Below are 18,509 nucleotides of genomic sequence, written 5' to 3' on the forward strand. Positions count from 1 at the left end.
GAGAGACAGGTGTTATAATTACATTTCACACAGTTGAAAACTGAAACCCCCACCCTGCGTCTGAGCTCAAACACTTCATTTCCATACTCAAATAATGGCGTTCCTTCACAGCTGCCTGTAGACACACGTACTGTATTAACAGGCTGAGTGATGGAATACACCCGCCACTAGTAGGGGAGACTGGGGCCAGTTATAACGCACTCAAACCCTCCATTCCACATTCAATTCCTAAATTTGCATGACTGCAAATGTAAACTGAAATCAACTTTATCTCCACAAAGTATTGTGATTCTACAACTACTGCAATTTGATATTATGATTTAATGCAATTATAAGATAATATTTAAGATAATATTACCGTAACCATGATGTTAATTTCCATTAGCACATTAGTGGGAAAAGACTAAGCGCTACTTATTTACACACACACACACACACACACACACACACACACACACACACACACACATATATATATACAAACATCGATTCATCAAGAAAAAAACTTTCTCCTATCCTATTTTAAGTAGTCTGTGAATTATTAAAGAAAATCCAAAAAAATGTTACAGCTGCCCCCGGTCTCCCCTCCTAATTACACTACTCAGAAGTGCAACTCAAAAAAAAGTCTGTTTACATTTATATTACTCATGCAAACATTATGTAAATCTCATTATTTTGACCCAAAATGTATTTGTAGGTGAGAATAAATAAGGACCTTATAACACAAAATCCCTTTGAAAAGTGAAGACGGCAGTAAATCTGCTAAGTGAGGTGTCTCTGGGAAGATAACAGACTATTTCAATTACCGTATTAAGGATGTTTTAGGGTGCAGGGGTACCAGCCTTGAAGATTATAACATAATTCAGCTTGTCATTTGTGCAGCTCCATGGTATGCATACATTTCTTAGCAAATAAGAGAAGATCTTAACTCTTAGCTCATGAAATTGAGGCACGCTCTGGTTCTGGACTCTATAAACAGCACAGAAACTCTCCAGAACAGGCAGTAATACATCACTGCTGGGCCTGAATCGGTGCCAAGAGATGGGTTGCTGTATGTCCAGTTGGGTGAAAAACAAGGTTTTGGGCTTATTCGCTGAGGCAGACAGAATCAATACAGACAGCTGACCTTTCCAGTTAAGACGTGTCTTTTAGAGACACTTTACAAGTGAACTTGTTCGGAGAGTAAAAGAGAGAAGAGGACAGTGTTGAATGAGCATGTGTGGTTAATATACTGTAACACAAAAGTCCCCATTTCTGTGAGAGGACTCTTTGCCATTCAAGTATATCTTCACTACACCCATATGTGCTGCAGTTCTCAGATTTTATATGCCACTTTGCTCCAATGTTGAAACCTAATAATGAGCAGTAGAATAGGAGGATGGAAATAAAACCTCTTCCACTCTGCCTCTCCCCACCACAGAGCAATTTTTGTCTTTTTTTAAGGGGGACAGAGGATTTGTAGGGAAAAATGGCAGGTCGACAGTACATGCCACACAGATGAGGTATGCGTCACCTGAAAGCTGGGAACATGATGATTAGTTCGAGACACAGCTCAGCATTGTGTGTCATGTTTTTCTATTCATAAACCTACACTAAACATTGTTTTCATCAAGCACCCACTCCAGCATGGGTTGGGTTGTTAAAAGATGTTGATGAGAACTTGTAAATGCTACAGATGGCACAGAGTCTTCCAAAATCAACAACACATAAAAGGCCCTTGTAGTAGCTTTCAATTAGCTTATGTCAGCAAAATGCTTACTAAGTAGCTAGCTAATCTACATCAATCATTAGCTAGCTAGTTACATCTGACATCTAATGTTAGGGAAATGCCAGCTATCTAACTGGCTAATCTATGTTAATTGTTAGCTGTCTAGTTAGCTAGCATTTCAATAAAATTTGCTAACTTAAAGCTGTGACAAGGAACTTTAAATTTATTGATTTTGGAGGACCCCTGTGGACAACAGCAGTAGAGTTTCCACTGAAATAACTAGAAAATATAACATTAAAAATAAAATTATCTAATTAAAAATTTTCTCCTGCTTTTTAATTGGCTAACCTACTATTCACTGTAACCTTGGCTGGGAAAATGTATTAACATAGGCTCCTTTCATAAAATTGTGGCTAACTAACTAAATAATCTATGTCAATCATTAGCTAGCTAGTCATATCCAATAGCTACTGTTAGCAAAACACTAGCTAACTAATCTACATCAATTGTTTGCTTGTTAGTTAGCTAGTTTTCAATAACATGAGCTAACTTAAAGCTACAACAAGGAACTTTTAATTGTATTGATTTTGGAGGCCCCTGTGGACAAAAGTGTTTCCACCCTAATAATGTCAAAAATAAAACCATCTAAATAAAAATCTTCTCCTGGTTCTTTTTAACTGGCTAATGTACTGTCAGCCAGTTAAAAGAACTCAGTGTACCTCTGGTTGGGAGAATATATAAACACAGGCTCCTTCTGTCTGATTTCAAGGAGGATCCCACCAGAAGGCATTAATAATAACCATATCTAGGCCATATAGAGGCATCACTATTAAATTGAGACAGTTTCATAAAGGATTTTGATGTATAGGCTGATCACAAAAAAGTCTCAGAGGAAATGTTTCTGCTGATTCGGTGCAACTCAGCCCAGTGATGTACCACTTCAAACACATCTCCCAGTTTTAATGTTATGTTTATTGCAGTTGCAGTTAATTGAGCAAATGAGCAATCAAATTTTAATCAGAGCAGTGATACTGTACATTTTTCAGTGCAAACTAAACTTAAAACTTTTGTCTATGACATATCAGATGTGGAGGCTCAGAACTGAATTTTAATCATCTGTTTCCACTCAGCAGATGATGTCTCTCATCAAAGCATGGCAGCTTGCCTGGAAGCGAACACGCCTGGTAGCTTTGACGTACCACAGTACAACATTACAAAGGCATCGCTGCTGTGAATCATCAAAAGGATGTATACTTATTGGGTACAAACCCTGAGATATTTGCATGTAGAGATCTCAGAGAGGGGAAAAATATCCCTGAGCTTCTGTTGTCTTGTTTGCTCATGAATCTCAAAAACCAAATGAGCAGCTTTTGAGAGTGCGGTACAACATTTTCAGACTGCAGAAACATTTTTGTAGATTTATAGTGCTGATGCATTCGAAGAAATGGGGCCTGCAGTCCATGCGCACGCACACTCAACTCCCAAATGACACCTTTTCCCGAGGACTTCTTCCACCTTTGCACTTTTTGAGGCTGAGCACAGCTTTATAAATGCCATGAAAGGCTTTTTCTTGTCTCTGTCTGCCTGCAGAGTGGCTTCCTTTCTCCCTCAATTATCGTTTTTCTAAACACTACTGCAACTGCTAATTACACCCATTTATTCTACCTGCAACTGTCTCTCATTCTTATACATTCAGGAATGGAATCTGTAACACTGCTGGCTAAATCTCTGTTAAAATAATGTCTTTGGGGCGTTCAAACATTGGTCTCTGTTACATAAATGTTTAGTAATGGCTCTTCAAATACGATGGGAGTGTTATAGATAGAGCTGCAATGCTCATACGATGTTTGGCATCTATTGTAATGCATGAAAGGGAGAATTGGCACAGCAGTGAGTTTGATAAAGCTGTGTTTTAAGGAACTTTAACCAGAGACCAAGGTCTTTTGGGAGGACTAAGGTCAAAATTAGGAATGGGAAAATTATTTTAACCGCCAAAAAAGTCCCTGCTTGGGGAATATTACTTCCAAAGGTACAGGGACTTTTGAAGTGTGGCTTGCAGCATTGAATATTTCTGATTGGTTGAGTTTTGGGTGGCTAAAATACTACTGAATTACTCCTGCTGCGTCTCCAAACTGTCCATCTACTATAGGTAATACACTGACCTCATTCAACCCCACTTCAAAAAATCTGAACTATCCCTTTAAGCTGAATGCTGCGCTCTGAATAAAGGTGCCGTGACATGGAACAAATAGCTGTGTGCTTTTGAATGTCAGTCTGCTCTGGTTGTGGCTGCACTTTGCTCTAAAAAGGCCAGTTGTCCTGCAGGTACTTTTTCACTTCCTCTCCTGCGTTTTCTTTCTTCCTTCGCTGTCCGTCCCTAAAAACACAGACACCTGCGCATTTGATCCTGCCTGGTTCACCACAGTGGATTATGGCGAACAATACAACACAAACACAGACTATTCCTGATAGGATAAAGGCACAAGGAGGAGGACGCCACAAAGCTGGAGAATAGAGTGAGATGCCTGCGGGGCAAACTGACGTGACAACGCCGCTGCTGTAACCATGGTTCTCTGCCTCCTCCACTGAGTCACAGAGACGGAGAGGATGGAGGGGGGATGGGACGAAAACAAGAATGGGACTTAACTACACACTTTCCCTCTCTGTGGTGGTGGTGCACTCTGAGAAATAAAGGTGCTAACCAGAACCATGAGAGGTTCTCTGGCTTGTCCCTATAGGAATACCTTTTCTGGTTCCTTGCCCTTTCAGCAGTTCTACTTAGAACCCAGCATGAAGGGCTATACTGAGAACCATCTGTGAAAAGTTTCACCCAGAACCACCTATGAGAGGTTCTACAGAGAACCATTCTAGGATGTAATTGTTCCAGCCAGAACCCTCTCTGGGGGTTCTTTCCAGAACTTTTCCACTTTGTGGGTGCCAACAAGAAACCACCCAGATGGTTCTACAGAGAATCTTTTTATATTCCAAGGGTTTTATTTAGAAACCCATGCAGGAGGTTCAACAGAGAACCTTTTTTATGTTCTAACGTGTTCTTAATGCAACACTTAGTCTTACAAAGAACCTTTGACAAACACCTTCTTTCAAAAAAGGGTTCTTCAGAAGCAAACGGTTCTGGGTAGAACCTCAGCCCTTCAGGGGGAACCCTTTTGGAACTGTTATGTGTAAGAGTGTGGCGGTAACCATGACACAGAGGTAAAATATTGAACCTGCACAGGCTGACTTAAAGCACCTTTCATCCTTTAGCTTAATGTGACGTGGGAGGCAGAGGCACCGTGATGGAATCAACACAAATCCTCCCACCCTCGCCTGCTTTTTTTTTTTTTTGCTTCTATAAAAAAACACAGTCAATTATGTTGATTGAAAATCTCTGCTGAAGTGGAAAATCAACTGCAATGTTAAAGCCGATGAAAGATGCGATCTCTCCGGCCTGTTTTTTTTTTTTTTTTTTTTTGCGCTTCCTGTGTTCGTCAAGTGGGACTCTCTAACCCAATATACAGCGAATTCCCACTCTCCATCATTTCCAGCTGGTTAGCTCTTCCAGTCATTTCGTCTTGTGTCCTTCCTTTCCCATTTGCAAGGCTGATTGACCCTGACAACTCATTCAGGCTGATGCAGTGAGACTAACGCGCAGACCCGAGACCCCCCCCCCCCCCACCACACACCTCCCGTCATTGATGATGAACGTGGCTGGGAAAGACAACCAGCTCATCAAACTCTCTCTCTGTTTGTCATTTAGCCCAACACTGCTGAACAGACTCTTTTCCCTGACGTTCATTCTTCATATTGACAGCCGGCAGCCTGTCATCCTTAACAAGGCTGATTCATGTTTGGTAAATTCTATTGATGCAGTCGTCGAGTCCAGGATCAAGACTCACAGTAGGTGTTTTTACTCTATAGACAGGATTAGTATGTCCATCTTGTCAAGCTCTGCGTCGGCCCACCAGACTGTGAAATGAGCTACATGCGGGGGAAGGAATCATATCGCAGATTACACACGGCCCAAACTTGAAAGAAAGGTCATCTGTAATAATGAAATGTCACACAGAGGTGTGTGTGATCGAAATGAACAACAGGGGGTTGGACTTCAACAGTTTAACCTGTGTTTTATGGCTCTTTTAACTTGAGAGTGGTTAACACTGATGAATGACAAACAGGAAGGACAAGTCAAAATGCATTAGAATGATTTTATAGCAACGTGTGAAAAATAAGGGCTTTAAATTTAGTAAAAAGTTCCTATTAAAGGACGACAAGAATGTTCTTTCTTTTTCAAATTATTATTTGTCAAACTAATGCTATCATTTTGTGCTGTAGAACCCAGTCACACATGAACAAATTTGTCTCATTTCTTCATGTCTTGTTCAACTTTGGTGAACTTTGAACTTCGAGAGGGTGGAGTCACACCCTCGATCAGTCCACGTCACTTTCCTCGACCATGCCGCATTTTAGGTGAGAACAGGTGCTGTTAATGTGTCAGGGCTTAATATAGAAGACTAGTGTAACTTTCATGCATGTTATTGTTGACAGTGTAATTTGTTCACCATAATGCAACAGTGCACAGACTACTAAAACAGCAAAAGTGTCTTACAAAGTAACAAATGTCAGAAATACATTTCCTGCTGCTTATTTTTAGCCCAGGGCTATCCTTAACCCTGCGTTTAGAGTTAACCCTGGGATGTTAACCCACTTGTTGGAGTTCCTCTTTGATGGAGGCAGATCTCATCAACCCTATATATTTTTTCTATGTAATTATGCCAATCGTTGATCGGCAAAGACGTAGCATGATTGTGCACCTGACTGGCCAAAGGATTGGGGCTGCTAACAGCTCAACGGTGAAGTGGTTTTCTTATTTTATGCATTTCAACTAGCAAAGACCTCCAATCAAATTAGAGTGGTTGTTTTCACCCAAAAAGAGACGCGGGAGCAAAGTACCTGGGTGACTCTGATCTATTGCGAAGACACCCACCTTGGCAGGCAATAGCCACTTCACAACAGGCCATTAAAATGTTCTAATTTATTTCTACCAGGGTGGTGTGTTCATGAGCTGGTTGTCTCCAAGGTTGTCTCTGTCAGGCTAAGGGGTTGGATTACCTAGTGACACAGCCAGTGTTAATTGGAAAGGGGCATAGAAGGACTGTCAAGTTTCCCCCTTTTCCAAAGTTTTTTTTTGGTCGTGTGTTTAATGTCTAAGAATGAATAGTCAACGGAGCACCAACGCTAAACGGTGACGGACCACAAGACTGTGTGAATAATGGGCGTTGGATCAGTGGCGAGGCAGTGAGGCCACAGCTGAGCTCACACACTTTACCTTTAGCCTGGCAGCCCAACACTCATCTTTGTTGATTCATAAATGCATGTGTGGCCAAGACCTGGAAGCATCTAGACACAAGCTCCCAGGGTTGTTAGATGAAGAAAGAGGCTAAATGTGTTTCAACCGTCTTGCAAGGAACTGCAGATCTGTCCGGTGCACTCCAAGGCAAGATAATTTTGTCACAGAAAAGACTTGGAAAACAGTAAAACATTGGAGCACACAGACTAAGGCAACAAAGTTTATTAAGTGACTAATGTTTTGACGCCAGACGCGCCTTAATCAGAGTCAAAGACACATCTGGAATCAAAACATTAAGACACTTAGTAAAACTTTGCTGTCTTAGTGTTCTTGGTAAAGGATGAACAACAGTACTTCAAGTAATTTTTAAGTCTCTGCAAATTAAAGGGATAATTACAACTGAACTACACCCACCAACTGTACCATGTGTTGTATGAGTTGTAGGGTTTTGGGCTGTAGAGATGTCTGCCTTTTCTTGAATATAATGGAACTAGATGGCACTCAGCTTGTGGCGGTGGTGTAGTTCAGTAGAAAGAAAGTAGTTTCTACTGAACTACACCTGCAAACTATCACAGTGCAGAAAGAAACGTGCATCTACTCATGGAGGAGACACTCGTGCTCATGACAATGCAGGATCTAAACATCAATGGTGTCCTCAGCTGAGGAGTAACGCTGCAGTAAGGGGGCTAAATGTTAAACACCACTGCGATTCTTAATGCTGAAAACATTTCTGCCTGAGATGAAGGGAAGAACAGATCATCTTGTCACAAACACATTAAAAAAAACTCTTGCATATCATGTCATTAAATCCATCCCGAGTGCTGCTTTTCCACTGAGGCTCCCCTCCCCTGTGAGTCTGTCTTTTCTAATTGTTTCTGATACAAACATGGTGCATCAGAGAACACAGCTGTTGAGATCTGCGATATTTCACCACAACTCCTTTAATGCCCTGCGTAATAATAATCCACACTATGCACTACCAGCAACTTACAACCTGTCCTGCAGCTGGCTCAGCACCACAGAAAGAAGCTGTTGTATCATCACTCTCACAAACCTGTAATCGACTATAAACCACAGTCGGCCTCGCTGCCTCCCACTAATCCCACAGCATCTCTGATGGTTTCCCTGGTGACCGTGTTTAGCCTGCTCTTTGTGGGTGAAGTGGTCTGCATCTTTGCCTCTTGGCAAAGGCCATCCGCTGCTGCTGGTGCTGCTGCTGAGGCCCTTTTTAAGAGGTTTTTGAGAATCATTGTCATTGCACTCCAGTGACTGGCACTGAGATCAGTCAGCCGGTTGCCAGACGTGCAGTTGGTGTCAGGATGTGCCAGGCTTCCCCGAGCAGGCCAGAGCAGAGCTGGACACGGTGAAAGGAGAAGACCAGAGCTTTCTTCCTCTCTGTCACTATTCATGATGTCAGGGGTTTTTTACGCAACGCTCTGTCCGAAGCTATTTCTCCTAATTGGTGTCATTGCCAGTGAACATTGCATTATTATAACGAGACACTAGCTGAAAATGAACAAGCTCCCACATTTATTAAATAAAGCTTATAATGGAGTTTTTATAAGATTATGCTGAAAGGCCTACAGAAAAATAAGTATATTAGCCGACATAATTTATGTATTCACTGACTTCTAATCCATGTATAAAAATGGATCACATTTTTTGTAAATTAGTAGTAAAAGTAGCTTGTAAGAGTGGGAGTTGTATGAAGTGAAGTACATTTATCTCAAAACTCCTTTGAGAACAGTACTTAATTACTTCTAGCACTGCTTGATCTTGACTACCACCTTAAAGGTTCATTGAAAGAGCTACACAGGGGTGTTATGTGTCTTGTCAAATAGCATTATTTGTCAGCATGCCACTGTACATAGTGTAAATGACGGTCAGATCCTTGTATTATAAATTGAAGCTGCAGTTCCTCCTCAGTGATACAGGCTGTCACGATTTTCCAGACTTTCCTGAAATAGTTTTTGGAAGTGATGCACCAGCAGATTTGGCCTCTTTGGGGCCCCGTTGTCTCCTGAAAATGATATTAATACAAACTAAATTGCATCAGCAAGTGCAAGTTTTGTCGAAAACTTAATTCTGCCCATCCTGTGTTTAAAAAAAAAAATCAAAACAATGACGAAATGTGTATTGTGAGCAAATCTGCAAAATGTGGACTGTGCAATATCCTCCCCTGGCAACTAAAGCCTGATCAACATTTTTATGGTTACATTCAGGTGACTTAAAGCATTTGAATAAGGGTAGGGACAAAATGTGGTCTTAGTTAAATACTGAAAAGGTCAGCCCTGGCTTAAAACACAAGAATGTCTTGACCTTTTCAATTATTAATTAAAACAATGACCTTTAACCGTAACCTGTAAATGTTTTACTCGCATAAACCTGCCAAAGCAAGCCTATGGTGTCAAATGTCAAATTGAGTTTTTTCGCCTACTGCTACACCATGACTTCTATGACGTTATGCTACCTGAAGTGAGGAAAAAAAGCTGAAAATGAAGCAGAAATGATGCATGATCATCACTCTCCATTGGCTTTGTATTGCTGAAGGCACCTCCTTGTCATTTCCATCTGCTAACAAATAATGCTGTCAACAGGGTAAAGAATCCATACCTTTTTATTAGCTACTAAACTGAGAAACTGAATATTTAAGTTGACAAAAGTGGATAAACTTAGGAAGGATCAAAAGAATGGGGAAACTGACTGCACAAATGTGTCTCACTTTTGTCCAGACAGCCTGTCGAGGCTGCAGCTAACTCAGCTATGATCGTGCTTGGTGATTTAATCGAATGGTTGTAAACCAAAGTTTTTCACTTCTGGCCATTCAGTGGGATAAGAGGAGGGACACTGAGATGAAAATATTGAGTTTGTCACTGTAACTTTTCCCCTCTGCTGCAGGTTTTTTGTTAGCATTTCAGCCCTCAGTTGCTTGGTTGCCATTTGTTTTCCCCTCCAGTGGGCTGATATTTCAGAGTATGATGCATTGAACTCTGTAAATGTAAAGAAAGCTGCTGTAAATGTAAATATGTACTGCTGGTGTACCCTGTAGCATGCTAAAACCTGCTTGTTAGCACTGAGGCTGGTACAATTCCTCCTGAGGGTGACATGTCTGCGACTCCATTTGATAGCTGTTGAGATATTTCAGTCTGGATCAAAGTGCTGAACAAACTAACAGAAAACAGACGTACTGACACCGTCATCCCTACAGCCAGGCTGCCAGCAAGGGGACTCGCCTGTATTCTAAATGTTCTGATGTTTTGTGAAACAAATTCAAACAGAACGAAGTTACATCAGTTTTTAAATCCTCCCTCATGAGGTTATTTTGATGTCCATCCTTATAAATGTTTAATGCTGCGTTCCAGACAACTCGGAAACTTCTGACCTCCTACTAGAAAAGGTACAACACTGCTCAAAGTGAATTCGAGGACCCATCCGACTTCATAAAGAAGCAGGTGTCTGACATCGCAAAACAATGTCATCACCCATAAAAGCCTATAATATTATATAAGATCATATAGTAAAATCTGTTCTGTGTGTAAATAGATGTCAAAATATGTTGCCAGGGTTATTAGGTGCTATAAAATAAAACGTATAATGGTGTCTGGTGCCTAATGTGTCGATTTGGCTCCTCTATCTCGTTAAATATGCAAGGAGGCTGCACCGCTGAGGGTTCAACTGTGCGCACACTTGTCGAAACTCTGAAATTTGTCAGGGTCAGCCATATTTTTTGTTTACTTTAGGTGTTGTGCACCTGGAACGCTTTGAGGTCGGAAGCTGGAAATTACAGTGGGGAAAATGACGGGTAAACAGTATAAGTTACACACTTGCATGGTTTAGAAAGTGAGTTTGGTAAACCAGAGATCTGATGCAAAGCAGCTGATGTAGAAATCCTTGAGTACAGATCAATAATTCAAAATATATTAGTTATTTTGTGCTCTGAAGAACTAAAATCTTATTTAATGTCCCTTTAATTTACAACACAGTTCCCTCCAGATAATAAAAGTTGAGCTTCGCCCCAACACACTGATGAAGTCAGCTAATTGTCTGCTTTCATTCCAAGACAATTAATTTACATGTTCACTCTGTTTACAATTAACTTGCAACACGGACGCCATTGTGGCATCTGTCATCTGCTTTTCTCAGCTCTTCAAACTCCTGTTTGCTTAACAAATACATTGTCTGGGTGACGTGTCAGCGTATCACAACAGACAGGACACTAAATATACGAGATCTGTGGTTATCAGTCTGTGTAGCGATGTCATGTAGAGTGAATGCTCTTGTTTGTTTTGTACCCCGGCCTCCTGATGAATGGTGTTAAGATGATGGATCAGTGGGTGGCTGTATGCGTGCATGAGAATGAAAGCATTTTAACAAGAGGAGAAAAACAAGAACTCCTGTTTGTGATTCACACTTTATTCCATCCGTGTAAAATGTGATTAAAACCAATTTCTAACAGCGATTTGCTTAATTGGAATTCAGTGTAACGAGCTTATCAGGCCTTCAAGTTTATGAAATGCTCATAATGTTTTCTGGCCCTGTGATCGTGGGAGTTTTTCATGCAGTCAAAAAATTCACTGTGCCACTGATGTTTTGCTGTTCAGCTCCAGCAGCAATAAGCTGATATTACAATAATAATGATCTGATATTTTTATTATGCTGCAGTCAATTTTGATTGATGTAACACAGTAGTGACATTAAAGTACTCTGAGATTTAGCTTTTATAGCCATAATTCCACTTTATTTACTGTTTTGTGGAGTTGCAGTAATCGTGTGGGAGCACACGTTGGCACCACCAGCAGCAGATTTAGTCATTTTGGAGCCCAAAGTAAACAGGCAGTGGGCCTTCCTCAGCCTTCTTTCCCTCCATTTTAATTCTTGAATAGTTAAGTCAAACTTTTTCTTATAGTAGAGTGCTGAGGATAAATTGAGGAGTGAATTAAGCTGTTCTGTAGTCTTGGGGTACAGCACTGTATTGAAGAATGATCAGAAAGTGTTACAGTTTACCTATAGCCAGTTCATGGAACATTAAGAGCTTTATTTAGCAGAGCAATAGCAATCAGTTGCACCAGCTAATCAGAAATTTACAGGTAAACTCTGTTATTCAGTTAATTATACTGGAACTTAAAAAAAATAATTGCAGAGACTTTAGTTTTAATCCTGTGCAGCATTCTGATAATACGAGCTAAAGCAGCTACATACTAACAGAGACAATAAGTATGTTTGTGTTAGCAAATGACTTTGCCTTTTTCATATCATCTCATTATTCAGCTGGCAGGTTGACGTGTACTTCTGAAGGTCGAGGTGCCATCTCTGACATTCTGTTATTATGATCATAAGTAATACCAACATCACAAAAAGCCTTTTGAAAACTTGTATCAGCATAAAAGATTCTGCCGGAGCCAATAATTTAACAATATTGAGTTTTTGTTCCAGGTACATAAGTAGTTAATGAGTAATGAGTGTTTCCATGCCAACATACTTTGTTTTTTTTCTTCAGTCTGTTGTTTTTGTGAGCTAGTGAGTGGGTGAGGGATGGTTATGTTACTTTAATCAGCTGTAAAGTGTGTAGATTTCAGACTGAATTGTCAACCAGTTGCACTCCATTTCCAGATTCAGTCTAACATTTTCTCCACTCTAAACAATTTCAGTTTTCACAAACTAATCACTGAGACAAATGCATTGACCGGAATCATTTTAAGTCAACATTGGTGCATTGCCATGCCAACATTCTTTGTTTTTGCCCCTGTCGTGAGAGTGAGTGTGTGTGGTTACTTTACTTTAGTCAGCCGTAAAGTGTGAAGATAAGCTGTCTGTTGTGTTTGCTGGTACAGAGAAGAAATACCAAACCCCTGTAATGTTACTATTAGTGTTGTCATGATACCAAAATTATGACTTTGTCCTAAAATATCTTGATAACGATACCTTGGCTCATTATATGAGGTGGTTCTTCCTAAACTAAAATAATGTCATATTACCTTTGAAGAAAGACTTGGCTCTATGTAGTTTGTTTACACCTCTTTACAAAGAATGGTTGAAAATATGGTATTACTTTAATGAGGTATTCAGCCCATTCTGACTGTGTTCAAGCATCTTAGATGCAGCATAATTAGATACAAAGTCAATAGAAAGATTTGCCTAGGGCAAATGTCCCTATACGATCTGAAAATGTTTCAACTTGAGTTAAAAATTCATGCTTAGCTTGGAACATTATAAATTTACTTTATATTAGAGATGTCAAAGAGGAATATCAGAGAAAAATAGAGCTCCTGGTGAGTTCTGAGCAGAACACGAACACACAGGCACACCCTCCTGCACATTGCTGGTGCATGCATTGCTAGCTAGTTTATAGCGAACATCTATACAGTACCTTCACCCTAATCCAAACCCAAACTCATGTGAATAATGCAAAGGGAAATCAACTTGACCATGAACTGTTGAACAAAGCAACTGCTATAATATGCTATCAAAGAAAATTAACAAAGAAAATTTTCCCCAGGCTCTTCAAACATTAGTCTGTACCATTGTAGCCCTTCTGCTGCCAGAGGTCTCTCTCATTAAAACAATAAAAAAAACATAATTTGATGATGCTGCAAGTAGCATGGGATCACTGAATCACTAACTAGCAACTGATAGGAGAAAATGCTCCAGTACCTTGAATAAATTCTGGATTTCTCAGTATTTGAACATTGGTGGAAACATATGTCTAGTGTTTTTAATTATTCTAATGCAGAAATGTTACATATTATAGTTTCAGCACAGGTTCATGAGAGGTACAAATTTTAAGTTTGAGTTGTATTTCTTTGTAAGTAACTCGCATGGTGCAAACTCCCATACTAACTCCAAACTGAGCAATAACACAACAGAAAGTGAAGTCTACTCTCCTGGTTTTTTTTGTCTGGAATAAACAGAAAAAGTATTAAGGCCTTGAGATGGACAACACAACAAATGTGACTGAACAGGTGAAAGAGCAGCAACTTCATCAACAGCAACTCCAAGGAAAAAAACATCCCAAACAGAGCACAATGATTGATTGGAGGAGCATTGCAAAAACACAATAGTAGGGAGCGCAAGCATGAGAAAGGTCATGAAAAAATAAATAAATAAAGAGTCTCTCAGAGGAAATGGAATGAAAAGACATGAGTCATGTTGGCGTTCACGGACCAGCAGTTCCCTCCCTTGACAGTGACTCACCTCTCTGATGGCTGTGCAGAACTCGCTCTGGAGGACCTTCTTCAGAGACTGGAGCTTATGACCGGGGACGTCACCCGACTCCTGCAGCTTCTCCAGCAGCTCGATAGCCCTGGCAACATCTGGCGGGAAGAGGGAAAGGGAACAGGTGTGAGCATTGGTGGTATCAGGGGGGGCAAGGGGAGGCGGCAAAAGTATTGGTGTACTCCCGATATAAATGTAAGATTTGCAGTTTCTTCCATAGATTGGCGACCCAAATAAAATCTCCTGTGACCCACCTGTAGGTCACATCCCAGCCTCTGGAAAAGACCACTCTGAGGTGCCCTTCTAGTGGCCAAAACTTGAAAAAGTGCCCTCTAGCGTGCCTTCCACTGGACAAAATGTGATAAAGTCCACTCTAGCGTGACTTCAAGTGGACAAAACATGAAATAGTGCCCTCTAGGGTGCTTTTCCAGTAGAGAAAACCCAATGCAGTGTCAAATAGGCTGTGATATAGTTGTTGTAGTCTAAACCAGTGATTGGAACAGTTTCAGCATGAATGCAACCCAACTATCACTGTCTGTTTCACCCCTTCCCCTAAGATGGCCTGAGACCGACACTGGGTGTGTGGGTACTCATGCCAAAGGGACACAAGGGGAAAAATGCCCTGTTCAATTACATTAACAGCAGAGCCACGCGAAAGGCACTGGAACGAATCAATGGGTGGGATAATGGAAAAAGACTTAGTCAAGGCCAGCTGGGGCAAGAAAGATAGAAAAGCATCCCCATCCATGGATCGTTTGCATTGGCCTAGCTCTATGCATAAGGATAAAGGATAGAGGGAATAAGTCAGGCTCTCATTTGTTCAAAGGTAACACGTCCTGGTAAGAGTAGACACCTGCGGGCATTACAAAGCATTTACACTAAACCGTGAGCTTTAAGTTAGAGGCTGTGACTCCGGGGTCTACTGAGCTCTCCTCCCATAATTAGCCTGAGCTGAATGAGTCCGCCAGCTTGGTTGATTAATTTCGTGCCGTCTGAAACCGGCAGGCCAAATAGAGATACATAATGGAAGGAGAGGGAAGTGATTTGGTAGTCAATCACCGAACTTGGACTGTTGGGTCAATAACATGTTTTATTCAGCCTGTCTGTTCAGAGACCTGTGACCACACAAGGAGAGTTTTCCTGCATTCTACTTTCAACGCAAAATACATGTGTGGCTTTTTGTTGCATGAATGTTATGATAACGATTGACGACATGAGCATCGTTAACTCTGAACGTTCATGTACAGTAAATCATGAGCACGTGCCATGAACAACATTTTAGCGCATTCCTGCACCATGCTACATTTATAGTAATGCAAAACAGGGCTAATAATTTTAGCACTACACATGAAGAATACCTGTTTTAGCTCTTTAGACATGCATTATTAGACATTGAAGCAAGCTCCAAACACACTCTTGACATTAACATCATATATTGCATGGTGAACATGTTAGCAAACAGTGGCCTATGAAGCAACAACAAGTGATGCTGTCCACTTGAAAATTTTGCTTCCAAATTTTCTGTTCTGGTCTCCACCATCTCCTGAGGAAGATATATGTCTCTTTAGCTGCTAAATGCTCCACTATGTTCACCAGCTAGTCACAAACTGTGTCTGCTGTTTGATGTTGTAGTAGTGCATAGTGGGTTTTCAAGGTTTTTGCTGAAGATAAGTTGAAACTGCAAAGTTGTGGGCTTAAATCCAAAAAAACAAAACTGTAAAATAAAACACTCCAGAGAGTTGCAGGGAGCTGGAGAGTCAGGTGATAAATCTCTGGATTTATAACTACAAGCAACCCCTTTCATATTACATGTTCATTTGATCCATTGTTAATGTAAAAATGATGATTAGAGCAGCGTAAAACACTGGCAAAATTTCTCCTCAGAATGTTTTTGTTTTTACTAGATATATTTCATATGACATGTATTCACTTTGTTGAACATTATTCTCTACCAGAACACAGAATGCCCACACCTGATTTGAGTGACAGCTAAGCTGCTGGTTTGGATTCATGTCACCACATCAAGCAACTCCAGCATCTTTTCTTTTCACTCAGACTTTCCACAGCTCAAACCACGCCTGGCTGCCCCACAGGGATCGATCAATACAGAACAGGCACATACGCATTCTCTAGATTACTGTACATGTCTTTTGCATTGTTCGCATGCAGGAAAAATGGGATAAACAACTAGAAATTATTTGTTTTCCTCTGCTACAATCACAAATAGTGCTGATCATGAATTGTTTGAATCATTTGTCCAGCTTCTCGTGTATGGGGAATTGCTTCTTTTCTCTGTTTTATATCACTGTAAACTGAATATATTATTGGACAGCTGGTCAGAAAAACAAGCCATTTGAAGGCGTGACCTTGAGGTCTGGGACACTGACAGATTATTCAGATAATAACTGTTGTCTGCAGTAAAGTAGACAGGAATATATACTATTAGAGAATCAAATATCATCATAACAAGGAGTACTGACTAATCACTTTCTCTACAATCATCTTACTACAAGACCATGCCTGGTGTCTCTTTTCACACTTCAGTGATAAACACAAGCTGTGTGTACAGGCATGACACACACACACACACACACTGATATTGAATTCTGGGAATATAGAGTAACTCAATAAAGCAGACGGCAGACAGAGGAGCTTTTACTGTTTGCAGACCTGTGGGAGACAAGAAAAAGAAGTAATCTTGAGCTCCGACTGTGAATATAAGGCCATAAAAAGGAAATGTGAAACACACTGAGATTTTTACCCTTTATTGCGTTTCACCTTCATACTACATATGGAGACAATGAGCATGCCTCACAGAAATCCAATGCCTGTTTCTATTTCAAGCGTGCTGTAATAAAGCGCTAAGGATTATATCGATCTGCTTGAAATTGCAGGCTCAGTTCCTATCGAGGCCGGTTATGGCTCGCGAGAACTAGTCCGGTGAGAGTCGTATTGGCAGATCAGAGCTGGCGATGGGGCGAGTCGTCAGGATGATGCTAATCGGCCATTAATCAAATAACTCTGCACAGAGTCGTGCAGAAAGATGGGCACAGGTAGATGCAACGTTAACTATAACTGTCATGGCGTCCGATAGGTCTTCATTTGCTCATTTTTTCCTGGTCTTTTTTGCCAGCCTTTCATTCCACATCCTGTCTAACATGCAGTTCAGTACATTGCTGCCAGTTCTAGTCACATTACAGAAACTTCCTAACTTGCAGATCCTATCTGAACAGTTTGGTAACCATGGCAATTAGGGTTAGTACCTCATTTAAGAAAAATTACGTGAAGAGCTCCTAAATCAATGTTCCTATCCTAAGTTAAGATTGGATGGTAAGTTTAAGTTCATTCCTTAAACACTTTATATTTTGGATTTGACTTTATGTTGTTGCTGGTCTTATGTTACTGTAATCTTTGCAGCAATCTGGCACAAGAATTTCTTTTGGCATTAGTTATGATTTATCTTGTCTCACCTTATCTGTGGTAGTGGCTGACTTATTAACTAGCTAACGGTAGCAAATGGTAGTGTTTGCTAACAGTGGACAGTGAGTGTGTTTTAAATTTTGGAGGGAGTAAAAACAGACACCACCCTCCATAACCTTCAAGTGTCACTAATAACCAAGCCCCAGGCATATTGCTTCATCATGTGGACAAATCCAAAGCAAACAGGCCCGATATGCCTAATTATGGTTGCTTAACTATGACTGGACAATTGTTATTCAGTGGAGAGGTTTAGCAAAGTCACAGTCCAGTATATATACATGCCCATTTCACCTGCTCCTTGCCAGATTGTCTGTTGTTCCTGCCTTTTTGCCTGTTCTCTGTCTGAGCTGTTTTTGGCCCCTGGCTGCCTTTTTGGACACTCTACCAGCTTGTTTATGCCCCTCTGTACTTGGTTGTCTGTTTTGACAGCTGACCCACTGCTGACCTTTGCCTGCCACAACAGTCGACCAAACTTTTAACTTTTAATTCATCTGCTTTGTCTGAAGGTCGGTCAGAGTCGAAGCTTTGCTTTATGGAGCAATTGCAAGAACACAGGTGTGGAGTATGCGGGTACTGTTTTTACAGGATCAGTTTCCGCAAAATTACAAAAAGACCCAAAAGATTTTCTCACTTGCATCTCGTCTTATCTAGCCAGGCAGATAGTTTTGTTTGTCCTGAGGTGCTGAGATTTCTACCTCAACCCCAGAACAACAGAGGTAAATGGACTTTTGTTTTGTGCGTCTCACATCATTGAAAAATTAC

General features: G+C 40.6%; 1 protein-coding gene across 1 annotated transcript in view; it reads right to left on the reverse strand.

Moving 5' to 3' along the window:
• The window catches only part of lin7a (lin-7 homolog A (C. elegans)), a 50,657-nt gene that overhangs the window by 13,956 nt on the left and 18,192 nt on the right, over window positions 1–18,509 (reverse strand). The window contains exon 2 of the mRNA XM_084711115.1: window positions 14,247–14,365. Coding sequence (XP_084567241.1) covers window positions 14,247–14,365 — 119 coding nt within the window. The remainder of the gene's footprint in view (window positions 1–14,246; window positions 14,366–18,509) is intronic.

Source organism: Lutjanus erythropterus, chromosome 22 (assembly GCF_056507025.1).
Source record: "Lutjanus erythropterus isolate fLutEry1 chromosome 22, fLutEry1.hap2, whole genome shotgun sequence".
NCBI lineage: Eukaryota > Metazoa > Chordata > Actinopteri > Lutjaniformes > Lutjanidae > Lutjanus > Lutjanus erythropterus.